The sequence below is a fragment of the Chanodichthys erythropterus genome, chromosome 12 (genome assembly GCF_024489055.1).
Source record: "Chanodichthys erythropterus isolate Z2021 chromosome 12, ASM2448905v1, whole genome shotgun sequence".
NCBI classification, from domain to species: domain Eukaryota; kingdom Metazoa; phylum Chordata; class Actinopteri; order Cypriniformes; family Xenocyprididae; genus Chanodichthys; species Chanodichthys erythropterus.
This window is the reverse complement of record NC_090232.1, coordinates 356,307-375,576: the sequence shown is the minus strand read 5'-3', so window position 1 is coordinate 375,576 and position 19,270 is coordinate 356,307. Positions and strand designations below refer to the sequence as shown.

Here is a 19,270-nt window from a genome sequence, read left to right as displayed (position 1 = left end):
TAAACAGTTAGTCTAACATAAATACCTATAAAAGTATAAATCTGAACTTAGTTTTTTCAGTTGCTAACAAGCATTGTTCAATACTGAAACCACATTTTCAAAACTCTTCACCCAGTCAGCGAAACAGAAGTCAATGCAGACCAAACTGTGAACCATTTTTCATTGCTTTCAGTCAAAATGCATTCAGTGACCACACTTTTCAAAATTCAGGAACTCTTTTCCCATTCGTACTCCACAACATGCAAAATACTGTATTTTCAGCACATTTTTCTAATGCTGACACACTGCATTCAAAATGATTAAAAACACATTCAAAACAGAATGATGGCAAATTGCAAGCATTTATGCAGTAATTATTAAAAAAATAATCAATACAAGCTAATTGCAGTTTTAGCTGAGATTCCACCCGCTCCAGTGCAGGAGAGAGAGAGAGAGCAGACTAGAACCATCACTGTAATTTACTGTAATGAACAACTGCACATGTTTTACAGTAATGTGTAGAATGTGTTTTATTTATTCTCTTTTTATTATTATTGCAGCCCTGGAGTTTTTCCCTCTTTTTTCACCTTTTGGTTATAATTTTCAAGTACTATATTCATATAAAAAATGAAATTTTGAATAATTTCTGATTCATTCGTGTTACGGATGCTTTCAATAAAGTGAAATTGTGTTACAGTGTTCTATATGAAGAACTGATTAAAGTGGAAAATCACTGAAACGAAGAGTTTTGAAAATGTGGTTTCGGTATTGAACAATGCTTGTTAGCAACTGAAAAACACTGTAACCATTCTCTTTTATGGAGCTTTTGTAAAGGTTTTTGATGTACAGACGCCACTGACCAAGTGTGGCATAACCTGAGCCAAACACATGAACAACAATGAACTGAACTCTACATCAGTCACACAGGTGTGTGTGTGTGTGTGTGTCGGTACCGGTGTGGTGTGTCCGTGTTCATCTGTGACGCGGGCCAGCGTGAGCGTCATATCAGCATCTGTGGCCGACGTGAACCATTTAAAGCCATACAGCTTGAACCATTCGCCCTGCTGTCGCCTGGCAACCGTCTCCGTACCACTCGCTATGACAACAACAGCATCACATCAGAGACTGACGAGTGACTGTATCACTGTGTGTGTGTGTGTGTGTTAGTGAGTGTGTGTGTGTGTGTGTGTGTGTCTTACAGACATCAGATCCTCCTCTCCTCTCAGTCATCCACTGTCCTGAAGTCCAGAATCTCTTCTCATCACGCGAGGTCAGACGCTCAAACGCTTCTCTGGCCGGCATACCTAAAGACTACACACACACACACACACACACACACTATACAATTTTTAATATATGACTGGACGATAACACACTATATGGACAAAAGTATAAGGACTCGCCTTTTTAAAGGGTTAGTTCACCCAAAAATTAAACTTCTGTCATTAATCACTCTTCCTCGTGTCGTTCCACACCTGTGAGACCTTCGTTCATCTTCAGAACACAAATTAAGATATTTTTGATGAAATCCAAGACTCGTCCATAGACAGCAATGTAATCAACACTTTCAAGGTCCAGAAATGAACTAAAGACATTGTTAAAACAGTCATGTGACTGCAGTGGTTCAACCTTAATGTTATGAAGAGACGATAATTCTTTTTGTGCGCAAAAACAACACAAAAATAACTTTATTCAACAATCTCTTCTCTTCTGTGTCGTTCTCATTCGTTGTTTACGTGCAGCGCTTCCAGGTTTGGCTCATTATTGGCCGGCTCCTGCGTCAGCATCACACGCATGCGTAGTGCTGATCACGTGATCAGCTTCGGCCAATAATGAGCCGGCGTTCAGACGTAAACACTGAAGCTTCACTGTGTTACTGCGTCACCTGCGTAAGATAATGACAGAAGAGAAGAGATTGTTGAATAAAGTTATTTTTGTGTTGTTTTTGCGCACAGAAAGTATTCTCGTCTCTTCATAACATTAAGGTTGATCCACTGCAGTCACATGACTGTTTTAACGATGTCTTTAGTTCCTTTCTGGACCTTGAAAGTGTTGATTATATTGCTGTCTATGGACGAGTCTTGGATTTCATCAAAAATACCTTAATTTGTGTTCTGAAGATGAACGAAGGTCTTACGGGTGTGTGAACGACACGAGGGAGAGTAATAAATGACAAACTTCCACTGCCGTTAATATCGGCACAGATTGTGTGCGGCGGGATCCTAGTGGAGTGCGTTTCCATGGCGAGCAGCTGATGTCACTACAGGCCCCGCTGGGGGTCAGGTGTCCCGCCCTCTCGTCCATATAGTCCTGTACAGTGTACACAGTGTGAGTGACTGACGGAGGGTTTTACCTCGATGACTTTAGCAGCTCCATCCGTCATGGCCAGCGGGCAGGTGTAGAGTCCAGCCGACGGAGCAAACAGGTACATCTTACTCATCTGATACACACGGCTGCACACACACACACACACACACACACACTCTTGTGAGGCTGCCGGCGTGATGTGAGGAACACTCAATGATGCGGACGAGAGATTTCTGACCTCCACTCTCCGTATGTCCTCTCGTATCCCGCCGCCACCAGCCCCTCCTGCGCAGAGACGTGTCTGAGGCGCGTCCAGGCGTCGCAGGTGACGATGCGGTCCACGCGTCTCCCCCACGCGTCGTAGCGCTGCAGGACGGGCGGGTGGAGCTCACACTGGCGGCCCAGCGCCTCGATCTCACACACCAGACGCTCGCCGAAGCGTCGCAGGTCTCCGTGCACCTCCGGCACAGGCAGGTGGCGCTGCAGGTAGGCTCGGAGCAGTGCATCCTGGGTAAATGGGTTGGTGAGCAGAGGTCGCTCCTGGAAGAACGCCCCGATGGCGGAGCGGGAGAACGGCGCATGTGTGTGCGAGTCCAGCTCGCCCAGAGTCTCGATGGACACGCTGCTGTGAGACACGCTCCTACTGAGCATGTGCAGAGCCAAGCGGTTACCACGGCGACACACCCGAACTGCCATTGCTGAGGTTGTAGAAACATACACACACACACTCTCAGGAAATGGTACAGCACTTATTACTATGGCAACTATTATCACACACTGCTGTCTCACAGATATTAACCCAGCTCTTCCTACAGGTCAAAGGTCAAGTTATAGATCCCCAAATATGATCTTACATTAAAGCTGCAGTCTGCGATTTTTCCTCTTTGTCGCCATCTCTGTTTGAAACATGCGATTGCAGTCATATGCGGAACAGTTATCTGTACGTGCGTTGTGCCTCGGCACGGCTCGTCAGCGCGGATGAATCTAATGCTTGCTGTCGGTCACCGCACCGGTGTGGATACTGCACTTCAGAATCACAGATTCTTGAGAGTATGACCAATATAAGAATTTTCACTGAAAAATATCATCTGAACAAGTAAGTAACATTTCTGCCACTTTTGTTCTGACCAACTGAGGAAAAAAGCATTAGGCCTAATCGCGCTGCCAATGATGATTAAATCTAACGATCGCTTAGCTGCGATCACACCAAACCGTGCAAATTATTATTACTGTTATATTGTTCTCAAATTGTTAATGTTAACAACATCAGCATTACGTGTCTATGTGTATTTAGTGTATATTAGAGTTACCTGTAGATTTCAATTTCTGTATCCACTCAACAGTCCAAAGTCTTTTGCTTTTGTCTATGGCTGAATCTCCAGTTGTCACTGACGATTGTCATTTGGAACTTTCTGGATTATAATCTGCCATCAAAATGATAAGTTTAATTATTTCAGCCGCTACCGGCAGCATCCTCACGTGATAAACCGACTAGCCTGGACTCCTTCTGCTTACGGACGTGACGTAATGACGCACAGAGGAACTGCTGCATTCTCGAATTTCCAGCAGAAATTCACCATGTCGCTCTTATTAATTAAACATTAGTACAAGATTATCGTTGTGAGTCAAGCTAAGATAATGAGATAGTTTTGAACACTGGTTGGTTATGTACTTGTTTAAAAATTGATTTTGGATCATTTTTAACCAAAAAAAGTTACGGACTGCAGCTTTAAGTTTGTTGTTGTACTGTTAAATATATTATTTATTTTAAACTTTTTTTGTTTTGTTTATTTTAATTTAATTTTTAATGTTTTTTTTTATTGTTTGCATATTCATCTAGTCTTTACTTACTGAATTGTTCATTTTAAAGTGTGACTCTTGGTCACTGAATCATTTGACTGCGCAAGTGAACTTTCACCCACTAACATGAAGCGATAAATGTTTCTTTTCTCTCCCTCTCTGAACCTTCATCCTGCTTTATCTACAGCTAAATTACTTTAAAAACACAACAAACATACACAAAAACACTCAAAACCTCAAAATAAGCGCTGACAACAGGCAACTCTCCACCACCAGCTAAACTCGCGACACCAGAGCAGTATTTCAGCAGAGTTTAAGCTCAGTTTTTCTGTTATTTTTGCATGTTTGAGCAGCTCACCGATCGTACGCGTCCCGACTCCCAACAAGAGACAAACAAACTGATTTGAAACAGACTGAACTGATCAGCTCGCGTTCCTTTGAGGAGTCGATTCTTTCAAACGGAATGAATCCATGGCGATTCACTAAAGGAGTCGATTCTTTTAAAAGCGAGTAATGGCGCATGCGCTGTTATAGCTGCAGTCGACGCAAACAAACTACAGATATGACGTTTAATGTTCTTTGTCTGTTATTTGCGAAGGCTTTAAATCAGAGGAATATAACCCTGACTACTAATCGAGCAGTCATATTGTTAATGATTCATATTGTGTACTAAATGTCCAAGACGAAGCGGAAGATTCTTAAAGGGACAGTTCACCCAAAAATGAAAACCCCTCATGTTGATCCAAACCTGTATGAATGTCTTTGTTCTGCTGAACACAAAGGAAGATATTTGGAAGAATGTCAGAAACCAAACAGATCTCATCCCCATTGAATAGTATTTATTTTTTTAATGTTAGGGCAGTAAATGAGGGACGAGATCTGTTTGATTACTGACATTCTTCCAAATATCTTCCTTTGTGTTTTGGATGAACTATCCCTTTAAAGACTTGTTTTATTTCAAGGGTTTAATGAAGCTTTTCCCACCTCTCATTTGTGGAATGATTGATGATATAAAGCTTCTGGAATCAAAACATGCCAGAAAGATGCTTTAGAGTGAAATCAGCTCATTAATATGGAAGCTTAAATAAATAATAAAAAAAAAAACAATTTGACTTTTTATCTCACAGTTCTGACTTTTTTTCAATTCTGAGGGAAGAAGTCAAAATTGCAAGACATAAACTCGGAATTGTGAGATAAAGCTCATAGTTTTTCCGTGGTGAAATCGAGCTTCCACACACTTTTATTTTAACACCTGACCCTCATGCGATATCTTTAAAAGCGCAAACCTTCATGAATCTCGTACCTGCCGAGACACACCTGGCGATCTGGAGAAGTAAAGAAAGGAGACACAGGCGGTGAAACGTCACAACGCATTTAATGCAGCCTCATGCAGCGTAAAGCGAGCGCATGCTAGATACGAAAACCAAAGCCGAGTACAATATAGGAGATCCCACGATCCCCGCGCAGCATTTAAGCCAAACGTAAAACTCTTACATATCATATCACCATAAAAATATCATTAAGATTTATGCATATACTTGATAAAAAATGTAAAAATGGAGGTTGATGTTGAAATAAAAATGGAGGTAATAAATCTGCTCTGAAGTCTCTTCAGGTCCTGAGGTCATTGTGGTTTCTGATGAGTCCATGAAAACACAGATTAAACACGTAAAACATTGAAAAAGACGTTAAAGTCCCCGGCGTCACACGCGCGGGACTGTGTGGTTTGCGTTTAGTGAGTCTCTCCATGAGGTTTGTGTGTTTTATGAGGTTTTCTGGCTTGTCGTGAGTGTGAGTGAGTGCGTTAAAGCTCCTGGGTTCGATCCGACCGCCGTCTCTAGGAGGCGGAGCCCGGTCCGCTGGCCCCGCCCATCCCGCCGCTGCCCTGCTCCATGTGATTGGTGGGCGGTTTGATGGGCGTGGGGTGCTGGTGCTGCAGGGCGTGCCTCTCCAGCAGCGTGCGGTGGGTGAAGGCACGGTGGCACACGCCGCAGGTGAAGGTGCGCTCCACGCGGTGCGTCCGCATGTGCACGTTGAGCGAACTCTTCTGCGTGAAGCGCTTGCTGCAGACGGAGCACTGGAACGCCCGGACGCCCGTGTGCACCACCATGTGCTTCAGCAGGTAGTCGCGCAGAGAGAAGGAGCGCCAGCAGATGCTGCACTGGTGCGGCTTCTGACCTGCACACACACACACACACACACACACACACACAGAGCTTGTTTTACTCTGAACACGTCTATAGAAGAAGAGAGTCATATACACTAGGATGGATTGAGGGTGAGTAAAGCTTGGAGTAATTTTCATTTGAAAGTGAACTAATCCTTTAAAGCAGGTGGAAAAATCATTCAGAAAGGAATCTCCTATCGATAACTATTGTTCCTTTGTGTCGTTATCAATGCAGTTGATGCAGAATGATTTTAAAACGGTTTTTAATAGGGCTGGGTATTGACACAATTTTCACGATTTGATTCGATTCTTTATATTTTGGATTCAGTTTCAGCACATGGCAAATTTTCTAGAGGAAAAATCTCTCAACTAATGCTGTAAACTACACATGAGAGTCAGCTGGTGCTACTGTAACAATACTGAAGGTTAAATTAACTTAATTATATACAAACACTTCGTACTCCAATTCGTTTTTTTTTTTAAATATAAACATTTAAATTAGGGATGTCCCGATCACGTTTTTTTGCCCTCGAGTCCGAGCCATTTGATTTTGAGTATCTGCCGATACCGAGTCCCGATCAGATACTTCTATAATAGCCTACATTAAAAAGAAATAAAGAAGAGCGAAAAAACAGATCCAGGAACAGTGCTTTTCAGGTTTTTTAGGTATCTAACAGTAATCAAATATAAAATATCACTGCATATTATCTTTACTGTATAAAATAAATAAAGATTAATCATTATTGAAGTTACAAAAACTATTCAGTCAAGAGCAGTGAGTAATTTCTTTGTTATTTGTTGTTTGATTTAACATTAAAAACAGGCAGCAGGAATAGTTGTTTTCCCTTTAAGACATGCACGATCCAGTACATATACTGTTCCACATGCGCTGTCTTTCTCGACTAATATACGTTCACTGAAGACATAACCGACTATGTTTGCTAGGATACTCGCTAAGACGGGCATGTTGACATAATATTTGTATGAATTTGTCCGCCGAAGCGCAAGACTTGAAAGAGAACTCAGTATTTGCGCGCTGACTGAAATAAGCGTGTGCGCGCGTCGGATGAGCGCACACAAATCTCCTCACAGCGCGTGCGAGCTCTCTTTCGCGTCTTGTTCTTGAAGGTTTAAATCAGCAAGGCTTAAATGAGTTAGTTTAAACACAGACTAGTGTGCTGTTCAGGTCTCACCTGTATCAACACCCGGGTGATGACGGCGTAAATGACTGGACAGTACAGCAGACGACACTCGCAGTGAACAGTTTACAAAGAGTGATTGTTTTGTCCACGCTTTCTGATTATCGTTGTTGTAACGTTTTGTGCATCCATCGACTGAAACATACATTATCTGAAATCTGTCTGTTTTCCACGTTGCTATTTTAAACAAACCATATTAACCAATAGATGCGTCGTCATTCGAGATGGACCGCGGTGCAAGTGCGTACCGAACCGTAAGTGGAGAACCGTATGGTTCGATTTTTTTACCGAGGACCGTTGCACCCCTAATACATATATATCCGAGGCCTGATCGGGAGGTAACGTCCGATTCCGATCGAGTCTGAAACCACATGATCGGGCCCGATTTCCGATCACGTGATCGGATCTGGACATCCCTAATTTAAATCGCAGCTGATTTATTCAAACATGCATTAAATATTGAAAACATTAAAGATTATAATGAATATGTAACGGTGCATAGCTATATTTATCTTTCTAGAGTCACTTTTCTAGCTGACTAATGAGTTTATGGTCACTGAATGTGTTTTTCTGAGGTAAATGTGACGTCATGTGACATTGAAGCTGTTTTATTGAGGTCGAAGCACTGATTGAGCGATTACACGAGACATGATACGGATTTCAGTAAGTTGTACTGTATATTTGAACATACCTTCAGATGTTCATGCATGTTTATTGTGATTTATTGGATGGGAGGCGCTACATATTCTGCTCATTCATCAACTGAAAACAGACTAGACTAATCGATCCTTAAATCCAAGAATCGATAACGGTTCATAAAAATGAGAATCGATTAAAATCGAGAAATTGATATTTTTTACGCAGCCCTAGTTTTTATTGTCATAGTTCTTGGTATATGAGCCTTTATTCTACGCAATATTCGTTTAAAATATCTGAAATGTTGATCATCCATTGTCAAAACAGAGACTAACGTGTGTAATGTGACTCAAACACATCAGTGACAGCAGCTCAGCTGTTCAGTTTACTGTAAACACAGACTGAGACGGTAATCACAGGCCGTTAACGTTCATTTCCTCTCATCGGATAGCGATCGGATCACCGGAAGCTCAACTGGATGTGGTCTGGGATGCTTTAATGAAGGTGTGAATGCAGATTTGTTTTCGTTTAGCTCTGTAAAGTAACATGTAAATGAGGTTACGCTGCCAATAATCATAATCATATAGGATACTTCACAGTGTGATCTGCTCACTGCATCTAATCAACAGCATCCCACTATTCCACTGGATTACACTGGGATTCTCGTTTCTCTCCAGCGCTTTTAAACTCTTTTCCTTTTTTAACCCTGTGAACATCTTTTACTCTGGGTTTGTGATGAAAGGAAACACAAGAAATGATGGAAAGCTTTTCTGTAAGTGTCTCTTTCAGGCTGTTTGTAGGTAATTCTGATTCATGTCATTAGTTAACGAACGATGTTGACTAAAGGAAGTCTGTTGGTGAAGCACATGTGGGCGTACCGGAGTGGATGAACATGTGTTTGCTGTAGTTCTTGCGGGAGCGCAGCGACTTTCCGCAGTGGCTGCAGTCGAAGGACGTCTCAGAGCCCTGAGGTGCAAAGCTCGGACCAGCAATGCATGCTGGGGTGGAGGGGGGCGGAGCTGGCGTCAGGGGAGCAGGGGGCGGGGCCTGCTGGCACGAATCAGCCAAGTTGTCGATCACCATGGGTCCGCCCACGAAGAAAGACGGGGGCTGCGATTCGCTGGCAGGAAACTGGAAAAGCATCTGCGAAGAAAGACAAACCGGCGTTAGGAGAGCGCTGCGCAGCGACGCGTCACATGACTGCGACGAGGCCCGTCACACCTGGCTGCCGAGGTTCTGGGAGGGCGGCGGCGGCGGAGAGAGGGGTTTGCTGACCCGGCCGCGGGGGTTCGAGCCCAGAGATGTCTGCGGATCCGTCTGAGACCAGAAGCCGCCCGAGAAGACGTTGGAGTCCTCGTAGAACCCGCCCTGAAACACACAAAAACGCTCGTCTCTGCGTCTGCTGCCGCCGTGTCTCACAGTGAGTGCTTTACCTGTCCGTAGGTAGGCTGGTGTGATGCGTTTCCTCTCTCGTCCATCTCAAACAGACCCTCCCCTTCCTGCACGCCCTCGTTTTTCACCACCACCTCCTCACCGCCCAGCACCTACACACACACACACACACACACACACACACACACACATCAGAGCCGGCGACAGACGGAGCAAAACAGATCGACGCGAGGAGCGTCTTTACCTGCAGCCGCAGCGGCTGTCTCTGTTTGCGCGTGTGCGCCGTCTGTCTGTCTCTCTCCGTGTCTCTGTCGGCGTCGTGCGCGTCTCTCTCGTCGTCTTCGCTGAACCGCTCCACGCCGCTCACCAGCTCCTCCCCCACGCCGCCGTACTCCGCCCCCATCTGACCGCGCTCGTTCGCCGCGCCCACGTTCGCGCCGCGCTCCGCGTTCAGCATGTAGCTGATCTCCTGCGAGCAGCTCGAGGGCTTCAGCATGGCCCCGCCCCCTGCGACGCCAAGACCCTCCCCTCTACACATGGCCCCGCCTCCTAACTCGCCGAGGGGCATCAGAGGGCCGACTCCGCCCCCTTCCAGACCGCCGCCCTCCACCTGAGCGCCGCCGCCCAGAGCGACCGCCATGTCAGAGCCGCAGTCCCCGGCCATGCCGTAAGCGAAGCCCTGCAGCGCCGCGCTCTCCCGGCCTTTCCCGTCGTCGCCGCCGCCCTCCTCCTGCTTGGGCCCCACCCCTCCCCCGGAGGCTCCGCCCGCCACGGCGGCGCGTCTCTGCGAGATGATCTGCGTGCACTCGTCGATGACGGTCTTGATCTGCAGGATGGAGGCGGCGGTGAGGATGCAGAGCGCCTGCGAGTGAAGCACCACCAGCGAGCCGCTGTACATGAAGTCCACCAGCTGCTTCACCGTCTCGGCCGGGACCAGCGGCGGAACCGAGATCTCCGAGTGACCCAGCAGCAGCTTGTCCTGGAAGAAGGGGCTGCCGGCCGCCAGGACGCAGGCGTGAGCCCGCAGAGACGCGTCGTGGATGCGGACGGTGACGTCGCAGAACAGACCTTTACGCCGCTGAGATCTCAAGGCTTCCAGCACCGACTGACTGGAGTTATGGAGGTGGATGTAGTGGACGGCCTCTGGACCCGACGCCATGACCCGACCGGACACACTGTGACGCTGTAATAACATTAAAATAATAATTATCAAATATTAATAAATAATGCAATTAAGTAAAAAAATTAAACAAAATTTGCAGTATAAAACTATATAAATAAAGGTGACTTGACAAACACACACACACTCAATAACACACACACACACACACACACACACACACACACACACACACACGTCTTCAGGATCACTGAACATTTAAACTCGTGTTCAACTCAGACTCTACAGGCTGTCACGTGTAATTAACACTTTATTAACGCAGAATGATTCATTATGCTCACTTGAGCTCTCCACGCTTATGATTTACACTGACATCTCCAGTGCTGATATGAGCGGTCACTCACTCACCTGCAGATGTGATTAAAGTGCACAAACACGCTGCTGCGCGATCATTACTGCTTTAATATCGATTTTATTAGCGAAGATTCGCGATGGACCGAAGCTTCTCTGCGCTCACGGGCCCCGATATCCGCGAACAACCCGTCAAAATAAAAGCCTCGAACATCTTCTGGCTGACCGTCAAAATAAAAGCCTCGAACATCTTCTAGCTGACCGTCAAAATAAAAGCCTCGAACATCTTCTGGCTGACCGTCAAAATAAAAGCCTCGAACATCTTCTGGCTGACCGTCAAAATAAAAGCCTCGAACATCTTCTGGCTGACCGTCTACATAAAAGCCTCGAACATCTTCAGGTTGACCGTCAAAATAAAAGCCTCGAACATCTTCTGGCTGACCGTCAAAATAAAAGCCTCGAACATCTTCAGGTTGACCGTCAAAATAAAAGTCCTAAAGAGCCAGCAGACTGTCGAAGAATATTCCTTACATATTTTCTTTTTTTTCCCCCTTAAAGAGACAAACTTAAGACCTAATTTTGTGCACACTGATGTTTCATTTGATAAAGCTAACATTTTAAAATTTATCAACATAAATTGTGCTGTTGCATAGTTTTTTTTTTCCCCCAAAACAAAGGAGAAAGGAGAAAAATCTCTTTATTTGTCTGTATGCTGATGTTTCATGAGTTTATTATGCAGACAGTAAAGCAGTTCACTCAACAAGTGGATATTCCCTCAAGGTTGTATATTTCATAAACACAAGAACAAAATTACAGTAAAATTAGACAGTAAACGTAGTAAACAGGGTGAAGTGTAAGGCTTGTTAGTTTAGTGTTTTCAGGAGCAGCTTTAGATCCCGCGACAAGAGACGGGAACAACGGAATGAGTGAGTGTGTTCTGGGTCAGGGGTCAGGGGTCAGGCCTGCGTCTCCAGCACCACCGTCGGCTCCACTAAATACAGTCCGGCGTCAGGACGAGTTCTGCGGAAACCCCGCGGAGAACGAGCGCATACGGCCTGCTGGGCCTGATACAACTTCTGAATGAGGAAACGCTTGTCACGGCCCTCCTGCACAGACAAACACATGCCTTTAGACAAGAGCCTCCTAAGAAGATCAATCAAAGAATCAAAGAAACACAACTGTACCAGTGTGATTTTTAAAGTTTTAGTCATTTGTTGTGTTTGTCATTTAAAAAAAGATATATGTGTGTTTATTGATTTCATTTTAAAGTTTTTTTAGTACAAGGTAAACTAAATGAAAATGAGTTGAAAAGAAAGTTGAAATAAAACAGCTTTAGGTTTTTTTAATGTTACTCATTTCAAGCAATGAAAAAGTGAACTATAGTAACCCGGATGTGTACTTGATTGCACAAAAGCTTTGGCAAGAATCAGCTTCACTTCCTGTATAAAACTTACTGGGACGCAAAAGAAAATGGCTTGAAAAATCAAACATGTTTCAGTAGGAATATATATCATGTATGCACACATAATTGCTCCTGCATCCCTCCTTATTTCTAGTTATTTCTAAACTCAATTTAATATGTTCAGGTTGAGCTTGAGACCAGCGTTAGGAACAACACATTTTTAAAATGGTTTCTGCACCATATGGATAAAAGAAATAAGCTAAAACACACAAGATTTGGACTGTTAGTGGAGCTATAGAGTGTTTGTTTACACAGAAATAACAAGAAAACAATCAGATAGCAGAGGATTTCAGAACCAAAGTGACTGTAAACAGTTCAGACATCATCATCATCATCATCATCATGTGGAGACTCACCATGGCCAGCTGATCTCGGAGCTGTTCAATCACACGCTTATGAGCTCCAGCCAAGGCGATGACATAGAACATCCCCAGACTGCAACACACACGCACACACACGCACACACACACACACACACACACACACACACACACACAGGTTTAGTACTTCTTTATGGATCTGGCTGATCGTCTGCGTTGATCTGAGCTCATGCTCCTTAGTGTTTTTAAGTGAAAAGACTGAATCCAGGATTAGTTGATAACACAGCATAGTGAGAGAATTAAAAGCTATTCTCGTAGTAGGTAATTAAAATGGAGCTGAAAAGAAAAATTGAATGATTAATTAGCACAGTGGGGTTCAGAGTAAAGAGCCTGCGAATAACTGCACACGTGACAGAAATGACTGCGCATGCGTGATCTATAACAGCATGTGGATGATGTTCCTCACCACGTGATGACGAAGAAGGACACGGCGATGGCCTCGGAGGCGAGCGTCAGCAGGAAGGATTGCAGGCCCGGGGGCAGCTGATTAATCACACGCGGCACCACCTTCCACGACGTGGTGTAGTTGACGAACGGGCCGCACGCCCGTGACGTCGGGATCCTGAAACACAGACACAACAGAGATGCGTGTTGTGACGCGTGTTTAGGTGCGTGTTGTGATGTGTGTTGAGATGCGTGTTGCGCTGGTTGTGACGCGTGTTTAGGTGCGTGTTGTGATGTGTGTTGAGATGCGTGTTGCGCTGGTTGTGACGTGTGTTTAGGTGCGTGTTGTGATGTGTGTTGAGATGCGTGTTGCGCTGGTTGTGACGTGTGTTTAGGTGCGTGTTGTGATGTGTGTTGAGATGCGTGTTGCGCTGGTTGTGACGCGTGTTTAGGTGCGTGTTGTGATGTGTGTTGAGATGCGTGTTGCGCTGGTTGTGACGCGTGTTTAGGTGCGTGTTGTGATGTGTGTTGACATGCGTGTTGCGCTGGTTGTGACGCGTGTTTAGGTGCGTGTTGTGATGTGTGTTGAGATGCGTGTTGCGCTGGTTGTGACGCGTGTTTAGGTGCGTGTTGTGATGTGTGTTGAGATGCGTGTTGCGCTGGTTGTGACGCGTGTTTAGGTGCGTGTTGTGATGTGTGTTGAGATGCGTGTTGCGCTGGTTGTGACGCGTGTTTAGGTGCGTGTTGTGATGTGTGTTGAGATGCGTGTTGCGCTGGTTGTGACGCGTGTTTAGGTGCGTGTTGTGATGTGTGTTGAGATGCGTGTTGCGCTGGTTGTGACGCGTGTTTAGGTGCGTGTTGTGATGTGTGTTGAGATGCGTGTTGCGCTGGTTGTGACGCGTGTTTAGGTGCGTGTTGTGATGTGTGTTGAGATGCGTGTTGCGCTGGTTGTGACGCGTGTTTAGGTGCGTGTTGTGATGTGTGTTGAGATGCGTGTTGCGCTGGTTGTGACGCGTGTTTAGGTGCGTGTTGTGATGTGTGTTGAGATGCGTGTTGCGCTGGTTGTGACGCGTGTTTAGGTGCGTGTTGTGATGTGTGTTGAGATGCGTGTTGCGCTGGTTGTGACGCGTGTTTAGGTGCGTGTTGTGATGTGTGTTGAGATGCGTGTTGCGCTGGTTGTGACGCGTGTTTAGGTGCGTGTTGTGATGTGTGTTGAGATGCGTGTTGCGCTGGTTGTGACGCGTGTTTAGGTGCGTGTTGTGATGTGTGTTGAGATGCGTGTTGCGCTGGTTGTGACGCGTGTTTAGGTGCGTGTTGTGATGTGTGTTGAGATGCGTGTTGCGCTGGTTGTGACGCGTGTTTAGGTGCGTGTTGTGATGTGTGTTGAGATGCGTGTTGCGCTGGTTGTGACGCGTGTTTAGGTGCGTGTTGTGATGTGTGTTGAGATGCGTGTTGCGCTGGTTGTGACGCGTGTTTAGGTGCGTGTTGTGATGTGTGTTGAGATGCGTGTTGCGCTGGTTGTGACGCGTGTTTAGGTGCGTGTTGTGATGTGTGTTGAGATGCGTGTTGCGCTGGTTGTGACGCGTGTTTAGGTGCGTGTTGTGATGTGTGTTGAGATGCGTGTTGCGCTGGTTGTGACGCGTGTTTAGGTGCGTGTTGTGATGTGTGTTGAGATGCGTGTTGCGCTGGTTGTGACGCGTGTTTAGGTGCGTGTTGTGATGTGTGTTGAGATGCGTGTTGCGCTGGTTGTGACGCGTGTTTAGGTGCGTGTTGTGATGTGTGTTGAGATGCGTGTTGCGCTGGTTGTGACGCGTGTTTAGGTGCGTGTTGTGATGTGTGTTGAGATGCGTGTTGCGCTGGTTGTGACGCGTGTTTAGGTGCGTGTTGTGATGTGTGTTGAGATGCGTGTTGCGCTGGTTGTGACGCGTGTTTAGGTGCGTGTTGTGATGTGTGTTGAGATGCGTGTTGCGCTGGTTGTGATGCGTGTTTAGGTGCGTGTTGTGATGTGTGTTGAGATGCGTGTTGCGCTGGTTGTGACGCGTGTTTAGGTGCGTGTTGTGATGTGTGTTGAGATGCGTGTTGCGCTGGTTGTGACGCGTGTTTAGGTGCGTGTTGTGATGTGTGTTGAGATGCGTGTTGCGCTGGTTGTGACGCGTGTTTAGGTGCGTGTTGTGATGTGTGTTGAGATGCGTGTTGCGCTGGTTGTGACGCGTGTTTAGGTGCGTGTTGTGATGTGTGTTGAGATGCGTGTTGCGCTGGTTGTGACGCGTGTTTAGGTGCGTGTTGTGATGTGTGTTGAGATGCGTGTTGCGCTGGTTGTGACGCGTGTTTAGGTGCGTGTTGTGATGTGTGTTGAGATGCGTGTTGCGCTGGTTGTGATGCGTGTTTAGGTGCGTGTTGTGATGTGTGTTGAGATGCGTGTTGCGCTGGTTGTGATGCGTGTTTAGGTGCGTGTTGTGATGTGTGTTGAGATGCGTGTTGCGCTGGTTGTGATGCGTGTTTAGGTGTGTGTTGTGATGTGTGTTGAGATGCGTGTTGCGCTGGTTGTGAGGCGTGTTTAGGTGCGTGTTGTGATGTGTGTTGAGATGCGTGTTGCGCTGGTTGTGATGCGTGTTTAGGTGCGTGTTGTGATGTGTGTTGAGATGCGTGTTGCGCTGGTTGTGATGCGTGTTTAGGTGCGTGTTGTGATGTGTGTTGAGATGCGTGTTGCGCTGGTTGTGATGCGTGTTTAGGTGCGTGTTGTGATGTGTGTTGAGATGCGTGTTGCGCTGGTTGTGATGCGTGTTTAGGTGCGTGTTGTGATGTGTGTTGAGATGCGTGTTGCGCTGGTTGTGATGCGTGTTTAGGTGCGTGTTGTGATGTGTGTTGAGATGCGTGTTGCGCTGGTTGTGATGCGTGTTTAGGTGCGTGTTGTGATGTGTGTTGAGATGCGTGTTGCGCTGGTTGTGACGCGTGTTTAGGTGCGTGTTGTGATGTGTGTTGAGATGCGTGTTGCGCTGGTTGTGACGCGTGTTTAGGTGCGTGTTGTGATGTGTGTTGAGATGCGTGTTGCGCTGGTTGTGACGCGTGTTTAGGTGCGTGTTGTGATGTGTGTTGAGATGCGTGTTGCGCTGGTTGTGACGCGTGTTTAGGTGCGTGTTGTGATGTGTGTTGAGATGCGTGTTGCGCTGGTTGTGACGCGTGTTTAGGTGCGTGTTGTGATGTGTGTTGAGATGCGTGTTGCGCTGGTTGTGACGCGTGTTTAGGTGCGTGTTGTGATGTGTGTTGAGATGCGTGTTGCGCTGGTTGTGACGCGTGTTTAGGTGCGTGTTGTGATGTGTGTTGAGATGCGTGTTGCGCTGGTTGTGACGCGTGTTTAGGTGCGTGTTGTGATGTGTGTTGAGATGCGTGTTGCGCTGGTTGTGACGCGTGTTTAGGTGCGTGTTGTGATGTGTGTTGAGATGCGTGTTGCGCTGGTTGTGACGCGTGTTTAGGTGCGTGTTGTGATGTGTGTTGAGATGCGTGTTGCGCTGGTTGTGACGCGTGTTTAGGTGCGTGTTGTGATGTGTGTTGAGATGCGTGTTGCGCTGGTTGTGACGCGTGTTTAGGTGCGTGTTGTGATGTGTGTTGAGATGCGTGTTGCGCTGGTTGTGACGCGTGTTTAGGTGCGTGTTGTGATGTGTGTTGAGATGCGTGTTGCGCTGGTTGTGACGCGTGTTTAGGTGCGTGTTGTGATGTGTGTTGAGATGCGTGTTGCGCTGGTTGTGACGCGTGTTTAGGTGCGTGTTGTGATGTGTGTTGAGATGCGTGTTGCGCTGGTTGTGACGCGTGTTTAGGTGCGTGTTGTGATGTGTGTTGAGATGCGTGTTGCGCTGGTTGTGACGCGTGTTTAGGTGCGTGTTGTGATGTGTGTTGAGATGCGTGTTGCGCTGGTTGTGACGCGTGTTTAGGTGCGTGTTGTGATGTGTGTTGAGATGCGTGTTGCGCTGGTTGTGACGCGTGTTTAGGTGCGTGTTGTGATGTGTGTTGAGATGCGTGTTGCGCTGGTTGTGACGCGTGTTTAGGTGCGTGTTGTGATGTGTGTTGAGATGCGTGTTGCGCTGGTTGTGACGCGTGTTTAGGTGCGTGTTGTGATGTGTGTTGAGATGCGTGTTGCGCTGGTTGTGACGCGTGTTTAGGTGCGTGTTGTGATGTGTGTTGAGATGCGTGTTGCGCTGGTTGTGACGCGTGTTTAGGTGCGTGTTGTGATGTGTGTTGAGATGCGTGTTGCGCTGGTTGTGACGCGTGTTTAGGTGCGTGTTGTGATGTGTGTTGAGATGCGTGTTGCGCTGGTTGTGACGCGTGTTTAGGTGCGTGTTGTGATGTGTGTTGAGATGCGTGTTGCGCTGGTTGTGACGCGTGTTTAGGTGCGTGTTGTGATGTGTGTTGAGATGCGTGTTGCGCTGGTTGTGACGCGTGTTTAGGTGCGTGTTGTGATGTGTGTTGAGATGCGTGTTGCGCTGGTTGTGATGCGTGTTTAGGTGCGTGTTGTGATGTGTGTTGAGATGCGTGTTGCGCTGGTTGTGATGCGTGTTTAGGTGCGTGTTGTGATGTGTGTTGAGATGCGTGTTGCGCTGGTTGTGATGCGTGTTTAGGTGCGTGTTGTGATGTGTGTTGAGATGCGTGTTGCGCTGGTTGTGATGCGTGTTTAGGTGCGTGTTGTGATGTGTGTTGAGATGCGTGTTGCGCTGGTTGTGATGCGTGTTTAGGTGCGTGTTGTGATGTGTGTTGAGATGCGTGTTGCGCTGGTTGTGATGCGTGTTTAGGTGCGTGTTGTGATGTGTGTTGAGATGCGTGTTGCGCTGGTTGTGATGCGTGTTTAGGTGCGTGTTGTGATGTGTGTTGAGATGCGTGTTGCGCTGGTTGTGACGCGTGTTTAGGTGCGTGTTGTGATGTGTGTTGAGATGCGTGTTGCGCTGGTTGTGATGCGTGTTTAGGTGCGTGTTGTGATGTGTGTTGAGATGCGTGTTGCGCTGGTTGTGACGCGTGTTTAGGTGCGTGTTGTGATGTGTGTTGAGATGCGTGTTGCGCTGGTTGTGACGCGTGTTTAGGTGCGTGTTGTGATGTGTGTTGAGATGCGTGTTGCGCTGGTTGTGACGCGTGTTTAGGTGCGTGTTGTGATGTGTGTTGAGATGCGTGTTGCGCTGGTTGTGACGCGTGTTTAGGTGCGTGTTGTGATGTGTGTTGAGATGCGTGTTGCGCTGGTTGTGACGCGTGTTTAGGTGCGTGTTGTGATGTGTGTTGAGATGCGTGTTGCGCTGGTTGTGACGCGTGTTTAGGTGCGTGTTGTGATGTGTGTTGAGATGCGTGTTGCGCTGGTTGTGACGCGTGTTTAGGTGCGTGTTGTGATGTGTGTTGAGATGCGTGTTGCGCTGGTTGTGACGCGTGTTTAGGTGCGTGTTGTGATGTGTGTTGAGATGCGTGTTGCGCTGGTTGTGACGCGTGTTTAGGTGCGTGTTGTGATGTGTGTTGAGATGCGTGTTGCGCTGGTTGTGACGCGTGTTTAGGTGCGTGTTGTGATGTGTGTTGAGATGCGTGTTGCGCTGGTTGTGACGCGTGTTTAGGTGCGTGTTGTGATGTGTGTTGAGATGCGTGTTGCGCTGGTTGTGACGCGTGTTTAGGTGCGTGTTGTGATGTGTGTTGAGATGCGTGTTGCGCTGGTTGTGACGCGTGTTTAGGTGCGTGTTGTGATGTGTGTTGAGATGCGTGTTGCGCTGGTTGTGACGCGTGTTTAGGTGCGTGTTGTGATGTGTGTTGAGATGCGTGTTGCGCTGGTTGTGACGCGTGTTTAGGTGCGTGTTGTGATGTGTGTTGAGATGCGTGTTGCGCTGGTTGTGACGCGTGTTTAGGTGCGTGTTGTGATGTGTGTTGAGATGCGTGTTGCGCTGGTTGTGACGCGTGTTTAGGTGCGTGTTGTGATGTGTGTTGAGATGCGTGTTGCGCTGGTTGTGACGCGTGTTTAGGTGCGTGTTGTGATGTGTGTTGAGATGCGTGTTGCGCTGGTTGTGACGCGTGTTTAGGTGCGTGTTGTGATGTGTGTTGAGATGCGTGTTGCGCTGGTTGTGACGCGTGTTT

The 19,270-nt window shown here is 47.0% G+C and overlaps 3 protein-coding genes across 4 annotated transcripts in view; all 3 read right to left on the bottom strand.

Annotated features, from left to right (window-relative positions):
• LOC137031962 (acyl-CoA dehydrogenase family member 11-like) overlaps window positions 1-4,585 on the bottom strand; it is a 14,511-nt gene extending 9,926 nt beyond the window's left edge. The window contains exons 1-5 of the mRNA XM_067403368.1: window positions 4,445-4,585; window positions 2,525-2,984; window positions 2,333-2,432; window positions 1,179-1,290; window positions 933-1,075 (exon numbers count right to left, since the gene is read on the bottom strand). Coding sequence (XP_067259469.1) covers window positions 933-1,075; window positions 1,179-1,290; window positions 2,333-2,432; window positions 2,525-2,982 — 813 coding nt within the window. The 5' untranslated portion in view covers window positions 2,983-2,984; window positions 4,445-4,585. The remainder of the gene's footprint in view (window positions 1-932; window positions 1,076-1,178; window positions 1,291-2,332; window positions 2,433-2,524; window positions 2,985-4,444) is intronic.
• A 729-nt stretch (window positions 4,586-5,314) lies between these two features.
• On the bottom strand, window positions 5,315-11,269 carry zbtb45 (zinc finger and BTB domain containing 45). The gene is made up of 6 exons (XM_067402668.1): window positions 11,009-11,269; window positions 9,725-10,663; window positions 9,522-9,632; window positions 9,310-9,456; window positions 8,967-9,231; window positions 5,315-6,264 (listed from the first exon to the last, which is right to left on the bottom strand). Exons 2-6 carry the CDS (start codon window positions 10,637-10,639, stop codon window positions 5,924-5,926), a joined length of 1,779 nt encoding a protein of 592 aa, XP_067258769.1. The 5' UTR covers window positions 10,640-10,663; window positions 11,009-11,269; the 3' UTR covers window positions 5,315-5,923.
• Window positions 11,270-11,662: 393 nt separating this feature from the next.
• LOC137031604 (transmembrane channel-like protein 7) overlaps window positions 11,663-19,270 on the bottom strand; it is a 30,012-nt gene continuing 22,404 nt past the window's right edge. The window contains exons 14-16 of one of the 2 annotated variants that reach the window (XM_067402666.1): window positions 13,200-13,355; window positions 12,770-12,848; window positions 11,663-12,057 (exon numbers count right to left, since the gene is read on the bottom strand). In XM_067402666.1, the coding sequence (XP_067258767.1) occupies window positions 11,908-12,057; window positions 12,770-12,848; window positions 13,200-13,355 (385 nt within the window). In that variant the 3' untranslated portion in view covers window positions 11,663-11,907. The remainder of the gene's footprint in view (window positions 12,058-12,769; window positions 12,849-13,199; window positions 13,356-19,270) is intronic. The other variant, XM_067402667.1, reaches the window with a different exon arrangement.

Bases quoted from the DNA above. Each gene is read 5' to 3' on its own strand.
- zbtb45 (XM_067402668.1), bottom strand. From the start codon at position 10,639: ATGGCGTCGGGTCCAGAGGCCGTCCACTACATCCACCTCCATAACTCC. The intron at 9,457-9,521 runs GTAAAGCACTCA...TGTGTGTTTCAG, and splicing joins ACCAGCCTACCTACGGACAG to GGCGGGTTCTACGAGGACTC. The intron at 9,232-9,309 runs GTGTGACGGGCC...CTTTCTTCGCAG, and splicing joins CCCAGAACCTCGGCAGCCAG to ATGCTTTTCCAGTTTCCTGC.